At 28.9% G+C, this 20060-nt stretch overlaps 2 protein-coding genes across 3 annotated transcripts; both read right to left on the bottom strand.

Moving 5' to 3' along the window:
- Window positions 1-12691: 12691 nt before the first annotated feature.
- LOC105368945 (snake venom serine protease NaSP-like) lies at window positions 12692-17225 on the bottom strand. Of its 2 annotated transcripts, none has more exons than XM_011508132.1 (5): window positions 17123-17225; window positions 14829-14875; window positions 14356-14708; window positions 13900-14160; window positions 12692-12976 (listed from the first exon to the last, which is right to left on the bottom strand). In XM_011508132.1, exons 2-5 carry the CDS (start codon window positions 14872-14874, stop codon window positions 12818-12820), a joined length of 819 nt encoding a protein of 272 aa, XP_011506434.1. In that variant the 5' UTR covers window position 14875; window positions 17123-17225; the 3' UTR covers window positions 12692-12817. The 2 variants fall into 2 exon arrangements, with proteins under 2 accessions (XP_011506434.1, XP_011506435.1); XM_011508133.1 differs by lacking the exon at window positions 17123-17225 and adding an exon at window positions 15484-15522.
- An 801-nt stretch (window positions 17226-18026) lies between these two features.
- On the bottom strand, window positions 18027-20060 carry LOC105368944 (uncharacterized). The gene is made up of 3 exons (XM_011508131.1): window positions 19720-20060; window positions 19213-19474; window positions 18027-18289 (listed from the first exon to the last, which is right to left on the bottom strand). The coding sequence occupies exons 1-3, from the start codon at window positions 19756-19758 to the stop codon at window positions 18132-18134; spliced, it is 459 nt and encodes a 152-aa protein (XP_011506433.1). The 5' UTR covers window positions 19759-20060; the 3' UTR covers window positions 18027-18131.

Below are 20060 nucleotides of genomic sequence, written 5' to 3'. Positions count from 1 at the left end.
GCGGACGCCTTCCCCGGCGGAAGCTCATTGATGCCGCCTCCAAGCGGAGCTTTTCCACTTGCGCCGCCTCGGGTCTCACGTGGAGTCGGCGCTTATTCGAGCTACGGCGGCAACTTTCACTCTCGGCTCTCACTTCCAATTTAGCGACCACTTCTTCCTCCAGCGATCGGGCGACTCCCCTCCCTCCCGCCCTCCACTCCCAAAATCCCCCGTCCACCTCCCTCTCTACCAGCCTCGCGCCCTCCTCCCACCTCACTCCCAGCACGAATTGAGCGGCTCCAAGAGCTGCAGCTCGTTACAGCTTCTGAGCGCTCCTTTCACAATCATTTTCCGAATAATTGAAAATGAATTTTCGAAGAAGCGACCGAAGGTTTCACCTGCAGCGAAGGCAGCTCTAACTTATCGTTTATGTGCTTTAACAGCGATGAATATCTACGTTTTATGTGGTAGGGCGACAAGAACCCGGAGTGCGACTACTTCTAAGGAACAACCCGCACTTGCTTCTTTCCGCCCATTGTGTCCGCCGACCTTATTTATTCTTATTTATGCTTAATATTAGCTCGTGTCTCTTAAATTTTAAGCGCTAAAGTCCGCTCAACCTTTCCTACTTTGCTTTACTCTCCAACTGTTTTTCAATACTGCACGCTTTAATGCTATTTACGCTTTGTTTATTTCAGCCTCGGTTAATCAGCCTCTGCGCGCCTCTGCGAAAATATATTTCATTTTCGCAATAATTTAGTAAGCGTTTCTTCAACAAATACTATCGCAAGCTGCTGCCGATCGTCGAGTAATGTTAAAATAATCCTAAATTGGTAGTAATAAAATGCAGAAGCGATTGGCTCAAATGCTCGCGAAACAAATGAATAAACATTTTTACGAGTATAGCTAAGATAATACATCCAATCATTATGGAATTATGGATCTAATATGATCTACCGGATCATATCATACGGTGCAGCATACTCTAAACAATCGCGTACTAATGACAATCGACATCCCCTCTTTAATCCATATTAATTTTAGAGTTTTATTTATAGAACTTTTTTTTTCTCAACTTGCAAAAATTAATTATTATAAATTGTCATATTCAAATTGGTGATGCAATAGTTGAAAAAAATTTACATTAAATTTATTTAGAATTAAAATTATATCCAAACGTTGTACATACTAGTCTGCGGGATTTTAATTTCATTAATAATTATTAATAGCAACATTGATACACGTAATACTATTATTTAATAGTTTTGGAATATCAGAGTAGATTTCTTCGTTACAATAAAATCGAAGACGTTAATTTTTTTATTTCTTATTAGTTATTACAACGAGGCAAATAGTCGTAAAAAAAAAAAAAAAAAAAAAACATAAACCACGTTTTCTTAATGCTTATTTTCAGTATAAAGAGTTTGAATTTTTGCCAACTTTACCACAAACTAAGCATCTGGCTATTAAATATAATACTTTCAATTTACAAAAGTAAAATTATTCAAATATTTATGTTCTATGAATCTCCTCCCCCCTCTCGTAGCTACATCTATACATACAATTTTCATACAATTTTTCATCTATATACATTTCATATAAATATAAGCTTATAAATCTTTACATATTTTAACGACTTTTTGAACAAAAAAAAAAAACAAAACAAAACAAAACAAAAACAAAAAACAAAAAACAAAACAAAACAAAACAAAAACAAAAAACAAAAAACAAAACAAAACAAAACAAAAACAAAAAACAAAAAACAAAACAAAACAAAACAAAAACAAAAAACAAAAAACAAAACAAAACAAAACAAAAACAAAAAACAAAAAACAAAACAAAACAAAACAAAAACAAAAAACAAAAAACAAAACAAAACAAAACAAAAACAAAAAACAAAAAACAAAACAAAACAAAACAAAAACAAAAAACAAAAAACAAAACAAAACAAAACAAAAACAAAAAACAAAAAACAAAACAAAACAAAACAAAAACAAAAAACAAAAAACAAAACAAAACAAAACAAAAACAAAAAACAAAAAACAAAACAAAACAAAACAAAAACAAAAAACAAAAAACAAAACAAAACAAAACAAAAACAAAAAACAAAAAACAAAACAAAACAAAACAAAAACAAAAAACAAAAAACAAAACAAAACAAAACAAAAACAAAAAACAAAAAACAAAACAAAACAAAACAAAAACAAAAAACAAAAAACAAAAAAAAAGCGCTACAAAGAGCAGAAAAGTTTATTTTAGCGTTAAGAGTAGCTATACACATCTGAAAGTAGTAATAATAAACCGAATTATAAAAAATGTTTGACTTGGAGTTGATGTGGATTGTATCGCTTGTAGATAAATGTTCTTGTAAAAAAGAGTATTCGCAAGTATGCAATCAACTAATGCATCAACTTCAATTAATAAAATTTCATGACATGATTATTAAATTCTGAGCTTCGCTACTTAATTGAGTCGATATTTGCCAAACAAAAAGCTGCAGAACGAACAATTTCATCGCTACTAAAGGACAAATTGAAATTCCAGTTAAATTCAATGGAATCTGCCCCCACCTGAGCACCTCTCGACTTATCGACAAACGTAGGTGTGATAAGCGCCTTCGCGAGAGTCTGCCAGTTTCCTTTTAGGGGCGTTTTGCGAGGATTTGGTCGGGTCGTGTGCTCGCGCGTACATCGACACTGCAAGGTAACCGGGCTGAAATCGATCCTCAAGAGACGTCCGGACCTGTGCGCCCGTATTGACAGAGACAGGGCGTGTGGGAGCGCCACTACAGGGCGATTATATCGTTGAGTATATCCGCCATACTGGCAGCCAACCCAATCCAATCGCTCGCGTGGGTGATAAGGGCGCGCGTCTCCACCATTTTGGAGGAGGTGGCGCGACGCGCAGGCGCAGGGCCAAAAGGACGCGGATGACGATGTGCGCGTGGATGGGCAGGGGCAGCGGGGTAATGCGGGAGGCGAAGATAATCGCACTGGCACGAGGAATTAGGCGACGATGAGGGTCGGTAGGATCGATTAAGTCGCAAAGGCAGTCGGGGATTCGCTTATTGGGCGAGACGAGCTTATAATATTCGTCGTCATCGTTTTAGCGACGCTAATCCATTAAAAGGTCATTTGGTCATTTGATGTCTCGGCGAATGGAATAGCGATAGTGCAGCGCATTGAAGAATGGCGCCCGATTTCCACATTATTACACGCGGTTTATCGTGGCGTAAACATTTTTTTATCGAGCCACGTGTATAATAGTCCGGGACATTTGAGAAAAGCTTGGATATCACGTGACCCATCGATCGCTCATTTTTCAAAAGCTTCTGGAAGACGTTGGGGGAATTTGTATGATGTAACATTGATTTGCACGTTGAACGATACACGGCTTTGATAATGATAATCGGGTATAGTGACAAAGGGGAAAAAACGAACAACAACAAAGAAAGAAACATGTAACAGAAGAGCTAGAATTTGTTGTTGGAAAAGATGAAGAGAGCTTTCGAGAAATGAGACAGTGACTACTTTAAATCTATATTATCGTGTTTTAAGCATTAATGAGCTCGCAATGGGTAAGCAATTTTTTTCGATCAATTTCCGTTTAACAAAAAAAAAAAAAGAAAATTAAAAAATAAACATACCAGATGCTCGATGTTTTTATACTAAAAGAAAATTAGTTGTTATTGTCGTATTAGTTTTTTTTTGTCGAGCGAGGAAAAGTTATATCGTTTACTATTAGGTATATATACTATTAGGTGTGAATTAGACTTTCGAGCGCGTGCTCGGACGGAATACGTGAAGAAGAAGATAAATTAAGATGAAGATGTATGCCAGGGTTTTTCAAGCGACATAAAGTACGTTGGATGGAGAGTACGTACTGGGCGAGAATCGCTAGAGGGGAGACTCGACGTGCAACGTTATACCTATAGAATTTGCAAATCCGTATGGAAACAGCAATTCTACTGGCTTTTCGTTATTTTCCTTTCCTCTTTCGTTCACAATTATCTCACGTGCATTCCCAATTCATACGTCTATGCCTTTTGCATTTAAGAAGGTCGGATAATGAAAGATACTTGTTCTTTTTTTTTTGTTTTAGTTATTGTTTAAACTTGATGGAGAGACAGGAATAATAATAAGAGAAATAATGAACTAAACAGGAGAGAAGATAAATAATAAATTACAAATTTTCATGTATATTTATGCGGACTGATCCCGAATTATTTATTATATAATTGAATGACATTATAATTGTATGCAAATATAAATATCGTGAAATACTTAGAAACGAATGCAGAGCTTAAGAAGACAAGGGAATTAATAAAGTATTTTATATGCCGCATATTTTATTTTCATTCTTTTAATATACAATTTTATTTTAATCTTTTTATTCATCTAATATATTTTTCTCCTATAAGAGTATTCACTGTATCATTTGGTTTCTCCGTGAACATAATACGCCATACTTCCTTATTCATTTCCTCGGCATCAGCTGCTTTCTTTACTTCTTGCTTTAGTTGCTTGCCCCGTTTTATCCTTTTCTCTTATTCTCTGCTACTCGTTCTCGCTCTCTCACTCTCTCTCTCTCTTTCTCTCTCTCTCTCTCTCTCTCTCTCTCTCTCTCTCATTCATTCATTTGTTCGCTTACTTACTTGCACAGACCCTCGCGCTGATTTTGCAACGGGAAGAAAGTAGCGTATGTTGCTCGAGACTACTCTCACAGCTGTGAGTCAGTAGTCGGAGGCGATTTATCGGTTCTGTATTCATTTCGTGCGGAGCATGATAACGCGAAAGTACTCGGATGGAAATATACGTACGTATAAGTAAGCGAGCGTCGCTGCTTGATAAATTGGCGAAATAATCTCGGAGCGCCAGCGTAAGCGACCCCGATTATACCGAGAAGCTCGTAAAGTTTCTCAAAAGTCCTACAGCTCCTGCGAATTTATATACCGGATGTACAAAGCTTCCGCTTGCATTTCCTTAGATACTACTTCGCTGCTGTACATTTACAATTATAGACGTATAGAGACGCCAATAGAGATCCGAGAAAAATCTTTGCAGCTATTCATTCGATTGGATATCTTATTTTCTTGTTACTCTATGAAACGAGGAAAATTAGTCAAAGGTCATTAATGCCAATATCGCGCTAGATTATATCATTCGATACAATAGTTTTGCACGTTTAGTGATTCGAATCATCTTCGTTTTTGCAAAAAGTATTTCGCTCACTTAATCGTTCCCTATAAAAATACACAATTTTTTTTTTTTTATTCCAATCAAAGAAGATCATTAAAATTCAATTTATTCATGTTTAATTTACATGAACACTCGATAACACCTGTATATTGCAATTGAGATAATGAATTTGTGGAATAAAAAACAAGTGGTAGATTACAATAAAATACATTCTGACGTTACATTTAACGTGTTATTTAGTAATTTTTTCTTTATGAAATCCTTTACCAGGCGCTTGGCGATCACGCAAACTGGCTTTATTTTCTTTTGTTGTTGTTGTTGTTGTTGTTTTTTTTATTTATTTATTTTTTTTTATTAACATGACCGCACGAAAAGAAATAGAAAAAAAGTAAGAAATAAACTTCGATTCTCGGCCATCTTATTTATGGAAGTGAGCCACAATAATGGTACGGATGATGGGATTTTGTCTTGCGTTCGGCAAGGAAGTTGCGCGTGTCGTCATGGCGACAAAGTAGCCTCGGGAGCAGGAGAGAAAGGAGAAAGGAACGTTGGAGGGAGAGAGGAATCCGAAGCCATATTGGTCCCTGGCCAGCTCTCGATAATAGGAAAGATAAGGGCCAGCCCCCAAGAAGTTTGCCCACGGATATTTTATGGAGCAGCAAAAATGGCGTTTGACAGATATATATATATATATATATATATATAGAAAGAGAGAGAGAGAGATTGATAGAGAGAAGGGGGATGTGGAGAGAGATATAGAGAGGTAGAGAGAGAGAGAGAGAGAGAGAGAGAGAGAGGAGTGAAGAAAAGTAAAAAATGCTTATGTCGTGCCTTTTGGGAATAGGAGCTCTTATGTATATGTGTGTGTGTGTGTGTGTGTGTGTGTGTGTGTGCGCGCGCGCGCGCGCGCGCGCGTGTGTGCTTGCGGAAACGCTGGCAGGATTATTCTTTGATTTGGTCAGCTATTTTGTCTCGATATTGAAAAGCAGGATCCGCGATTTTTACCGAAGACTAAACTTCGCTCTGGTTTTCAAAATTGTTGGTAGACTGCGGATGATGTATGAGTGGATATATGTTGCTCGCGATTACGCAAACACTTTATTCTTAGTCACTCTATTATTCTTTCTTTTATGAAATATCGTAAAAGTGTCTAGGTAGAAAATTGTGCAATCTGGTCGAAACGGATTTTCAAGATTTTCAAAATCTTGAATACATTTTACTCGCTGTTGCTCGTATGATCCATGCCTTAAAGATTTTAAAATACATAATATCTGCTTTTATACGAGAAATATGCTTCCGAATGATATTTAGAAAAGTATTCGATGCAAGCAAATATTATGTTATAGAATATTGAGAAAGAAAGTCTTTTGGTTTTTGACTTTAATTCTATGATAATTTATACGATATCCTGTAATTACTTAAATTAGATTTTTGTTCTTGGAATATTTAGCATCGAATTTATATAATATCTTTCTTTTACTGTTTATTTTTGTTTTTTTTTCTAAAAAAATTTCTTCAACTGTAGGAAAAATTTCAAAAATTCAATTATATTATTTTACTATAAAATTGCTAATTGTTAAAATAAATTTTAGTTATGATTAAATTTTCAAGCATACGAATAAATTTAAGTATGCAAATGTAGGGAAGTATATATTGAGGAATGTGGTTGAAATTAATTTTTTCGTATTTTAATTTTCAGAGGTTTATCCGGGCATGGTAATTCACCAGCAATGAAAATTCTTAATAAAATGCGAGGGAACGTACTTATTATGAATGAAAAGATACTTCACAATCAGAATTTATGTTAAACTTTGTAGTTATTTAATTTTATTTATTAATTAAACTTATAAAGAAAAACAAAAGCTTCTAAACATCGATTCTTATGAAGAGGACCTTTAGGTAATATATTTTATAACGCCAAGCGGTTTACGATTGTCCAATTAAACTAGAAAAAGATAATACTTCACTACATCCATAAAACGCGAAATTGGTCCTTTACTGCACTACCACATTTATATAAAGATAACATATTTAACCGAAAGTTGCACAATGCGGTTTTCATTAAGTGAAATGAATGCAATTTAATTTAAGGGTGGAAGCAATTACCGGTTTATAAATCGTAACCGTTAATCCGTTATAGCGGAGACAAGTTAAACTCCTCTGAAGAGTACGAAAGCAAGGAGAAGAGGGATTGAGATGGTGCCGAAGCTAAGGGGAGGGGAGAGAGGGATTTGCGGAAAACGACGCTGACGTCGAGCGCCGCATAATTGGCTTTGAGCGTCGCCACCTGAGCTCACATAAAGTCGCAGTCTTAGCACGATCGCGCCCCCCCCCCCTAGACCGCCCACTCACATACTCACCTATACCCATCGTCCTCACCCACACGCGGTAAGCTTAACATTACTGGTATGATTTTATCTTCTTTCAAATATTTATCAATCTCACGATATTCCAGCTCAAATGGCGCCTAGTTGCTTGTTTTTTTTTTTTTTTTTCAATTATTTTACGACTTTTCATTTAGTTTTTTGATTAGTTTTTTTTCTTTTTCTTAATAAAGACTCGTAATTCCAATATAAAGTCTTAATTGTTAATTACTGGGTTGAAATTGTGTAGCTGCAATTTCATTAATTTTGTGTTTAAGGATCGAAACACGGGAGTATCTCTGGTATTCAACTATATGTTACGTAATATGCAAGAAATAATTATCTTACAATATTAGAATAAATTGCACGTACGAGCACGAGCATGATAGTTTAATAAAAAAAAAAACAAGAAGATTAATACGTAGTGATAATTTATTTATTATTAATATAATAGAATTATTATCGATTAATGGGAGAGGGAGGGGGGAGAGGGGGGAATAAAACATAATTGCTTATCCGATTAAAAAGCTGTTACTCCTAATAAGGAATAATATTGTAATTGAGTCGTTTTATTCTGATCGATAAATTTCAATAACATTTATATTTATTGTATTCATTTACGTAAAATCAATAGTTTCTATTGGAAAAAAATGTTGTGATAATACAATCATTTAAGAGCTTATGATAGATCATGTAAAATATAAGCATTTTAATAATAAAAAAACACATTTTCATGAAAACAATTAATTTTCCTTTTTTTTTTTTTTTTGTTATTTTTCAATGTTGCGAGATATTCAAATAATCTCAATAATATTATTATATTCACATAAGGAATAAAGTTTTCCGTGACGAAAGAAAATTTGTTGCTTACTAGCTGCTTATTTAAGATAATTAACAGATAGTGGTTTAATCAATAGTCTCAATCTACGTCTACACTAACAATAACAAAAATGAAATAAAAATAAAATTGTGTATCGACACGCGCGTGCGCAAATGCGGGGGTAATAAATAATAGCGCGAATCCAAATAATGATAGATACGAGGAAGCTGTACATATTTCGTCTCGGGGTCGATCTAAGAGATTTGCCTAGTTGAATCCGATAAAGTAGGTATCTACGGTACTGCTTGATACGCTACGAGAAATACGAAGGGCATGCTCATATTTTTCGAGGCATCTCCTTTTCTCGCCCTTTCTAAGAAACATCTATTATACTGTATTATGAATTTATCCACTAAGCCGTAGTAGAGCCAGTGGATGATTCAGTCTTCGCACAATTCTCTTCCTTCCGCCGTCCGGCGGAAAATTCTGCTTCCTTACCGATTCCATTTATTTGCCTACGTGCAAACGCACACGCGCACAGATAATTTATCATGAGCCGTCATATTATAAAGTTTACAAATTTGTTTAGCGATATCTAAAATTCGTTTATGCAATTGACCAAAAAAATATTTGATGTTGAAGTTAAATCCATTGTTAGATGTGTATTAGTGTACAATGTGTTTAACTGTTTAGTTAAATTGTTCGATGATGCTTTGATATCTCAATAAGTTTACCCATGAACGTATTTGCGGGCTATTATTAGTAGCGTAAAATAGACCAAGTTTTAATAATATTATGTTTGTTAGCGACGACTTTAGCTACTTAAATACTATAACAATAAATCTACAAATAATACAAATGAATAAACAAATAAAATTATGATTGAATGTAATAAAAAAATGAAAATGGGTGTTGGTTTTCAATGTGATTCCAAAGCCGATCACTTATGGAAATGCTTCTACTCAATATTAAATTGTCGTACAGTACGTAAATTATTATTATTATTATTATTGCTATTATTATTATTATTATTATTATTATTATTATTATTATTATCATTATTATTATTATTTTGGTTGTTGTTGTTATTGTTGTTATGAAATTAATTATCAATAAAATATATCCGTAAAAATTCATTGCTTAATCGAGTAGTAAATTTAAATGGATTTCTAAATATTTTAGTTAATTATGCTATAACGTTATAATACTTATCATAATTTAATATTTTATTTTCAAATATTTATAAATGATCTAAACGTGATATAAGTTTTTTTCCATATTTACATTGATGTTTCTATGCACAAATATTTCAAATATTGATCATTTTAGTTTGATTGTAATTTTGTTTTTTATAATATTAATGAATAGGATTTTTTTTTTGGTAATAATTTTAAATATTTTATTTTACATATAATTTCACAACATATTTTACAAATAAGCAGTTAACGTCAAAAAGACAGAGAGTTCTTTCTTCCTTCAAATAAACGTTAATTGACTAACAAAGAAGGAGGCGAGATTTTAATTTATTTGAATTATACGAATAACAAATTACGTATAATAACAATAATAATACAAATATATTGTTAATTATGAGACATTATAATTCGCATTTATCTTCCGATATTTTCAATGTTCTTTTCAAATCTTATGTTTTATTTTCGTATAAGAGACTATAATATTTTTATTCGTATTTTAAATATGGGATTTTATTATTAATATTTATATTTCTTTAATCATAATCCAATTATTTATATGTAACATACGGTACCAAATGCCGTATCAAAGGTAGTGCACATTATAAAAATTAACGATATAATTAATATGTTTACATAGATTTTTCAAATATTGTTTATACATATATATTATTAAAAGTAAATAATAATATCTATAATCAGAAATATGTAATGAATAAAGATGAATAGGTAGCTACAATGCAACAATATTTAGAAATTCTGACGATATAAATATTACTTACAAATACTCACACATTAAAACTTTAAAATAACTTATAGTTTTAAAACGCCGACTGCTGTCGAATTTTCATTATACATCTTACCAAGAGCAGATCTCTCCTAATTAGCCATTAAAAATCAATCTCTGATTTGTACTTTTATCTCTCGAAGAATGCATTACTTCAAAAGCCCATCCTTATGGAAGTTTCTATTTATTTTCATTCATAACAGCGATTTACTCTTTATATCTGCTAATTGTTTATAGACTAGCATATGTAAGCAATGTGTCACGAAAATATCTAACAATTTTCTTATTAATTTGTAAAATAAAATAAAACAGAATATATATTATATTCTTATTTAGAAATCGTGAATGTATTTGTGAGGTTATTATAACATTATTATTTTATTATCTATTCTTATCGAACAATTTTAATTGGAATAAATAATAAATTACTTTTTGTAAATTGATTATTTCATATTTTCTCGATTAAAAGTATACATTTTTATTAATAAAATTATGTCTTGGGCAATGTTGAAAGAAGAAAAATATTATATCACTTACACATGAACAATATCCATTATTGTAATTAATACTTTTCTATCGCGGTCATTTAAAAGAAAATTCCATGTAGTGATACGTCGATGTTTTGTATTAACCTTATTAATATATTTTTTTCATTGCTTAAAAGAACATATCTATAATGAGTTGACAACATTTTAATTGTGTACATTGTTAATGAAAAAATATCCTGAAAAGTAACATTTTTTTGGTTATTATATCGCTGTTATTACGATTTATTTTATTTCAAATTGCATTCTGAAAAAATATAAATCGTTAACAATCAATGACATTGAGCGTTCCAATACTTTTTTAATTAGTTTCTTAAACATGAAATTGTATTATAAATTAAAGGCTATGAAGTCGAAATTAAGAAATGAATAATTATTGATTCAAGTATTAAAAATGTCTTATGAAAATAAGGACGAAAATTTTATTGGAGAGCTATAATGTCTATATATGACGGAAATATTTTCATTACTAAATTAATTCGAACTGTTTTATGAACGATATAAATTAAATACAATATCGAATAAATAATAGAGAAAAGATTAATTTGATATCATCGAGAGTTCAACGAATTTAACGGATATTCCAAAAGAATTACTCTTCCAACCAATTATATTGGTATTTAAAATATTTTTCATAGAACTGGATAAGGATTATTTATTTATTCAGATATTGGATTGTTTGAGTAAGTATAAGAAAATGACTACTTGTTATAATTTAATAAAGCGTGTTGATTTTATAAAGATCAGCTTTATAGTCATTAAAATTTAGATCCTTTTATAGTCGGATATCACTATATTGAATTTAATTATTAAAACGATTAAATTAAATTGCGGTTTTCATTTAAAATGTCTTTTAGTTTTTGTCATTATAAAAAAAATTAATCTTATTTTAATTATGTGACTTCGTTGCCTATTTTAATAAATAAATTGCTTTCAAACTTGATAACGTTTAATGAAAATTAATTGTTATTTCGCGTAGAGCAAATGCACTCGACGTATGCGCCAATGTTGACGTTATCTTAAATTTTATTACATTCACCGTAAGATCGAAGGATTAGAATTTATTTATTGCAATATTATTTATTATTTAAAAATTAATTGCAAACTATTTACAGATTAATTTTTAAAAGCACATTTTCTTAAAAATAATATTCTTAAAAATAAAGTGCAAATGTAAGTGAATGAAACTATCGAATCCTTTGCAATCCTTTGGCATTCTTTTGCATTCTTTTGCATTCTTTATCACACTCTTTAATATATTTGAATTATTTTCCTTACTGACATTTATTATAATAATAATTATTTTTTTATATAGGTACTTTAATATGCCTGATAATTCTGTAAGTAAATTATTCAAAGTACACATTTATTGTGGACATAGAAAATTTATTAGATACGGTAAAAATTTTATAAAATCAAGTTATATAAAATGGATATATTATGTTGAGAAAATCAATGAGATGAAAAGAAAAGGATTTTTCTTCATTATTAGACATACTGAGGAAATAAATACTTCAAAAGATAATAAATTATTTTTACATTGTTTACTTAATTTGGCATGAAACGATTAAAATGAAATTAAATACTACAATATACAGTAATATTACAATATCGGAATATTCTAAACTTGATTTACAAATCATTGGATGCATTGCATAAAAATTAACGTCAAAACAATAACTCGTTTACTTACAAAATTTCAACATTGTAACTTCTGCGTGCATTATTTTATACAATTAAATATATCGAAAGGGAAAAATATATAGTTCGAGTAAAAAACTTAAAAAAAAAAAATGTATATTTTACTAATTAGCTTCTCTTTACAATGGAAATGTGCTTGGAAATTCCATTATAAGAATTATATTTAATAAACTTGCACGCAAATAAAACACAGTGTACATTTGTTGATATTATTTTCTAATATTTTTTTATTTAGAAGTTGTCGATTAAAACGTCCGTGATAAATTGCCGGAAGTAATGGATGTTATAGTGAACATTCATTAAAGTTGTGCTGTCCATATTTCGTGGTGTCGCTCCTCTAGTAACACCAACAATCTGATTTTGATACAAAACTGGACTACCAGCGTCACCCTAAAAATAAACGTTATATTAAAAATTTATATTAACACAATTTATATATATGAACAATAATTATATACTTAATTATATATAATATGTAATTGCTTGTGGGGAGTTAAATTCTTTGTTCATTTTTTTTTTTTTTTTTGTTGAGATATTTTGTATGAAAATTTATATTATATAATCATCATAAATTTGACTAATGATTAAGTAATCGATTTGATTTCTATTAATGTACATTGGCAAGTTTCGATCATACCTCTTAAAATATTATAGACACATATTTATTAAAATGCATAAGAATTTTCATACCAACAAGAAATATCGTAATATTTACGAAAATATTCAACAAATAAAAGTACAAGAAATAGAGCAATATTAGCGTAATTTAATAATTATTTACGAACTTTGTGGTAAAATAACGAATCATAAAGTCTTAATCATTATAATTGAATAATTAAAGGTCTCGAATAACAAAAGTTAATAAAAGAAATCATCTTCAAAAATGATTTACATAAAAAATCTTGTATCAATATTACATTATAATGTGAATCTCTTTCTTTTTCATATTCAGATAAAGATTTCGTTTTTATTAAATAGATTATTAGTACAAATTTGTCAAGAGCCAACACTATTACATAATTTTTTTTTTTTTTTTTTTTTCATCTCACTAGATGCATTCAATTTGTAAATGTACAATACTGTTTTTCAGTCAAATTTTTTTCTACCATATCATCTTTAGTAGAAAAGTGTTAGCTCTAAAAATTCTATTTATTAAAATAATTCCATCAATGACGATCATTTCTCTTTAAATTACAAGCATATTTGCATGTCATAAATAATTATAATGACAGCAGTTGAGAACAAAAATGTTATTGTTCAACCAGTTTACTATTTTATTTTTATACTATACTATATTATAAATCAATACTTACTATGTCAACTATTAAGAATGGATCTGCTGCAGTGCAAAAAAGCGTCTCGTAAACAACAAGATGCCGTCTACGAAGTGTATAATACTGATTTGAGCAATGATCATCCGTTAGAACTTTTGCTGTACCAGTTTCCGATATCAGGGGAATTCGACCAGTATTTCCCCTACCCCAAGTTACCAATACTACATCCTTATCGACCAGATTTTGCTTTGGCGTGTACAATATACGCGCCGGTTGTGCATTAGATACAGTATCGTTTAACTGAAAATTTTGTAAAAATATTTTACATCGGGTTTATCGCTTTTCCAAAATCGAGAAAAATTGCTTATACACAATTTCATGTAAATATTACTGTTGGTACGCTGAATGGAAGATTTCTAAAGTACCAAATATTTATAATTTCGTTCTTAACGTTATATGTGCGATTTTAAATTTAACGTGCGAATTGCGATTTACCCTAATGATTGTGAGAATTGAGTTTCTTGGATATTCAACTGCCCGTTCTTTATGCTGACACCACGTTTCATAGGATAACCACCATTCCGGATAATATGTGGTGGTACGACGTATATCGTGAGATCCTGCATTTATTTCCACATCCTTCAGTTGCTTGTTTGTCAGACAATGTTCCGCAGTTATAACATCTCGGAAAGAAATAAGCGATCCCGTGCAAAAGAAGGAATTAATGTTATACTGCTGCATATTAGGGGGTGTTGAAATAAATACGACAAATGGAAATTCATATTCCACGGTTGGTCTTATGTTTGGTCCAGTTGCGGGTACCGAGTGGACAGAAACGTGCAGATCGCCTAAAATAAAAAACGTGCCGTTTGAAGAAATTAGTCATTTAAATAGAAATTGTTATCAGTCTCAGAATTATTTATCATTTATTACGATTAGAAAATATTAAATATATTTGCAATACTTACAGAGTAATATGCACTGCCAGAGGAAAAGAATAAATTTCAGCTTCATGCTGAAATAATAATAATACTATACTTATAATAAAATAGTTAACGATAAGTGTTAACGATTCAATTGACGTATAAGTATTTTATTAAAAAATACTATTATATAGTTACAAACGTAATATAATAAAATTAATTTTAAGTATTATTTTATTAAATGCAAATATAATTGACGATGACAAACAAGCGTAAAAGTAAAGTTAATTTAACAACAGCATCGTAAATTTGGCAAATTATTTTAATTAATTTATTTCAGTTCACAAGTACACCATTTTTTTTTTTTTTTTTTTTTTTTTAAACATTATCAATGATATTACTAAACAGACGATGATATATTTATATTATGTAAATATGTTAAAACATGTTGTGTTAAGAAACCCAATCAGATAAGAATAGTCAACATTTCGTATAAGCAATATTTATATATGTATAAAAAAAAAAAAACCCTTCCATTCATTGAAAAATTATAATAATTTGTTAATTTATAGCTTTAAGAATATTATTATTTATCAGTTAAATATAAATTTTTTTTTTTTTTTTTTTTTAATACACATACTATTTGATTGTTTGTTTTGATTTGTTTACACAATAAAGAAAATAAATTCCACAAACATACGCTTTATGTAGTATTGTCGGATGATTTAGATTAATTTACAGTATATTAATATAATGAGGAATTACTGAAGCGATAGAGAATATAATATAAGAAAATATTCTTCACGGAATATATGCGGAGCTAATGTATGTTATTATTCCACATTACAAACTACGCAAAAATCGTAAAATATTATTAAATTATTAATCCATTCATATATTAATATGCATATTCTTATTTAAACATAAGCAGAAAGTTTAATCATGAATATAGATACGCCAGAACAGTCTACGACATCAAATTTTTATGCGTTATAATTTTTCTTGTAGGATAAAAAATCATTGTTCTAAGCGTGAAATTAATTAATTGACAAATCAGCGAATGTACAATTATGAGAAAAGTTAATTTTTACAAAGAAATTTAATATGAGTAATAGAATTTATATGAACTTTAGATAGGAAAAATAGTAGAAAATACAAGTGGACGTGAAATTTTCCTACGAAAGGTTGTTTTGTGTCATTTATGTTTTGTCACATACATTTGATTACAATTTTTCATAAATACGTTTATCTCTATAATATAACGTATGATTAGCATAATCGTTATATTTCTATGTATAGACAGATAATAAATAATAAATATTATCGATTTATATTAACATTATTAATGTATACTATTTTTAATAGAAATATACATTATAGAATGTATTATGATCTAGGATTTTCTTTTCTTCTCTTCTAATCTCATAAATATATACTAAATTTAGAAAACATAAGTATTTTAAATACGCTATTATAGTATAATTATGAATTCAATTACTTTTTAATTTTCTTTATTATATATTTTAATACGTAAATTAAACAAATATACATACATATATATATATATATATATATATATATATATATATATATATATATATATACATACATATATATATATATATATATATATAATTATGATATTGGTATATTAAAAATAAATTTAACCACTATAATATTATAAATACGACAAACAATCAGAATAATTATTTTATAATTGATATTTACCGAATTGTCATTCGTTATAAGCAGAAAAAAAAATTGTATACGAAGAAGTAATATTAGCTAAAATAAAACTCGTAATATCTAAATTTCTTTATTGTTTAAGCATACTCTATCATTTAACATCTAAATTATGCAATTTTTATGTATAATTATTGTTCTTAGGAAATATTGTTTGATTCATTTTCATTGAATGGTATTTATCAATTACAATCCAATTATTCCTGTAATACATGTTGTAACATATGTAACTAAGGGGACAAATAAAATTAACGCAATATTATACGAAAATTAATATAATATTATAAATATATGACAATTTATATAGAAACATTTGATTTAATAATATCTTAATACGTATCTTAAGTTTATTTTTAATATTAAAGATATTATTAACATAATATTATCAATGCATAGATGATCTTTAAATACATTATTGATTTTTTATCTTTCCGTTTTATATCTACGAATTTATAATAAAATAAGATTCACATACACAAATATATTATGTAGATATGAGAAATCCCATCGTTTATGTAAAAAATCAATCCATTAATAGGAAATGAAATAAGGAGATATGAAAGTATTAATGATATCAGAGAAAAATTATATCTTACTTTAATTTTGGAAGTGTGATCTTTATGAATTTTTCTTCTTTATTTTACCTCCGTATTTTGAGCATTGATGACTCTAACAATTTATTCTTTCAATCTTATACAATGTTTAATATAATATTTATTGGTACAATATCTGAAAATTATTCTCTAACTGACTATTGTCTAATCTATGCCACTATCATATCACAAGAAAATAAAACTAACTTAGTTTGAATATATTACATATTTACATATGAGAAATAAACCGTTAAAGACATAAATTCGATAATATACCAAAGGCATTGAAATGCAAATTAAACATTATTAAATAAAAAACTTTAAACTATCTTGAACAAAATTTAAAACTTAAAACAAATATATGCTTCATGTATATTTTGAGTAAGAATTATTTTTTTCAAAATAAACAATTTTTTAAATTAATTTTATATATTTCAACATTAAATTAAGATTTATTATAATTAAATGAAAAAGTATGTAAGCAGTGAAACACATTATTTAATAGATTTTCATGTTATTTACATTTATCTTACTCTGCTATTGTTCAACGAATACAAATTACCGCACAAATGTTGTATCTGAGGATTAAGTGATTCAAATTTCATATGTAATATTTCATTTATGAGTATACTTAATAAGTGAAAACAAATTTATAAGCCAAGATTACTGTATTTCTGAACATTTTCTTAATCTCATTATTCACATTCTTATAATGAATAATATACTGTTTCATCTATTATTAAACAATCCGCTATAAACTTGGTATATATATATATATATATATATATGTATACATATGTAAACGAATGCATTAAAAAATTAATATGATTCTTAAAAGTGTTCTTACACAAATTTAAACATTTTATTACTTGATGATTGAATAAAAGTATATATTTTATAGAATATCATATCCTTTTTAAAAGTTATAGCTGTATCAAGTATGACAAATATGATTGTCAGATGGTTTTATTCGTTGATTTAATTATTTCTTTTGACAAATGTAATTCATTTCTTAACATTTGGATATAATATCATGTATGAAACCTAAATAATATCCCAAATTGAAATGAATATTCACTTTCCTTGGATCTACTTCCGGTTCTGTTGCTGGATATGTTTTTTTATTGACACCGATAATTTTATTATCATGCAAAACTGGACCGCCACTATCTACCTGTAAATCAAAGCATATTTAGAGATTTATTACAAAATTAGAAAATTATTTAATTTTCATAAACTTTATATAACAATACGTTCTATTTTTTTTTTCTTCCTACTTATCAAAATACATATGGATTGTAACTTTTAAAAAAATTTTAGTTATAAGAAGTTTTATTAATTAATCCTCCAACTAAGTTAAGGCAAAATCAAAACAAAAAATTATTATTTTAGATTAAATATTTTATGATTCTAAATCATTCTTCAAATTATAGGCTTAAATAATCTCCAGTAATATATATAAGATTTTCAAATTTAAATATTTAATTATTTCTCAATTCACACCTCAATTGATATTAAATTGAAACGACAAGTTCATAGTAAAGTTTTATTTTGCATAGAATAATCGTGGTGGTTGTATAAGAATGTCGATTATTAAACAAAAACTAACGGTCATTTTTTATTGAACTATCAAGCTAGTTGTAGATGATATATTATATAATTTTAATTATCACACAGTTCTGTGAAAAATTGATGTTCTAACATTCTTCAGACAGCAAAAAACCGTGCAAATATCAATAATTTCTTTTCACATAATTTTGATAATATTATACATTATATTGTTTCGCTATACTGTATATCATACATTCTATTCAACTTTATATTTCTTTAATAATTCAAATTTATACTTTTTATATTTTATTATTACTTAGCAGCACGTTTCCGATATACATGGTAGTTGTTATTATTATATATACGGGCACTAAATTCCTTTGCATTAAGATGAAGAATTATATTAATTATGATTTACTTTTACTAAATGATGCAAAATTCGAGAAACTCTTATTCTATTCATATACTTACTTATCATCGTATTAACTGTTAAAGCAAGCATTAGAGTTGAAAATTATAATTGAAAACATAATAAAATACACTTACATTGGACATAAGTACATATGGATCTGTGAAGGTACAGAACAAATTATCCTGAAAATTTGGACGTCTATTAAATACTAGAAGTTTTTGCACACATACGTCATCCGATATAATTTTAATATTGGCCTTTTCCTTTATATTGAAAGATCGAGTTAAGGATGGTTGAGGCCAACCAGCCAAATCAACCCTTAATCCAAATAAATCTTCTTTTCTCACAGTTGCAATAACTGCCGGCTGAACATCAAGTACTTCTGTTTCCAACTAAAAAGGGGGGGGGGCAGATTCATCGATTAAGGTAATTGTAATTTTGTTTTTTAATTTCTAAACAAATACATGCAGACAACAGAGCTCGCTAATGCACATTAATATTATTGTCAGACAGAAAGAAACGATATATCTTTAAAATGAGAAAATAACATTTATCATACACAATATAGAGTTTTCAAAATTATCTTTTTTTTTCTTCTTATAATATAGTTCGTATAGTAGAATAAATAACTACTTACTCGCAGCATTGTTACATCATGGCCGTGAGTTGTGACCATTATATTATTGTAAAGAGCCCACGTGTCGTACGTTACCCACCAGCTTGTAAAGTATATTGTGCAATTATTAATATCGGTAGATCCTAGGAAAACTTGGATTTGAACGGGTGATCTATTTTTTAAGCAACTTTCGGTAGTTATGACGTATACAGGAGTAATTAATGTTCCTGTACACGCTACATCATGAGTTATATGATACGATTCTCCAATTACCGTTGTAATCAATGCAATATAAAGATATTCATTTGTCTGTATTTGTTGAACAGACTGTCCAACCAAAGCCTTTGCATTTATATAATTAT

This window comes from Ceratosolen solmsi, unplaced genomic scaffold (assembly GCF_000503995.2).
Source record: "Ceratosolen solmsi marchali unplaced genomic scaffold, CerSol_1.0 scaffold1, whole genome shotgun sequence".
NCBI classification, from domain to species: domain Eukaryota; kingdom Metazoa; phylum Arthropoda; class Insecta; order Hymenoptera; family Agaonidae; genus Ceratosolen; species Ceratosolen solmsi.
This window is presented reverse-complemented; position numbering and strand designations above follow the sequence as displayed.

Coding starts and splice junctions, on each gene's coding strand:
- LOC105368945 (XM_011508132.1), bottom strand. CDS start 14,874: ATGAAGCTGAAATTTATTCTTTTCCTCTGGCAGTGCATATTACTCT. Junction 14,709..14,828: donor CTGGCAGTGCATATTACTCT/GTAAGTATTGCA, acceptor TTTTTATTTTAG/GCGATCTGCACGTTTCTGTC. Junction 14,161..14,355: donor CAATTCTCACAATCATTAGG/GTAAATCGCAAT, acceptor CAAAATTTTCAG/TTAAACGATACTGTATCTAA.
- LOC105368944 (XM_011508131.1), bottom strand. CDS start 19,758: ATGGTCACAACTCACGGCCATGATGTAACAATGCTGCGA. Junction 19,475..19,719: donor ATGATGTAACAATGCTGCGA/GTAAGTAGTTAT, acceptor CCCCCTTTTTAG/TTGGAAACAGAAGTACTTGA. Junction 18,290..19,212: donor TGTACTTATGTCCAATGTAA/GTGTATTTTATT, acceptor ATTTACAGGTAG/ATAGTGGCGGTCCAGTTTTG.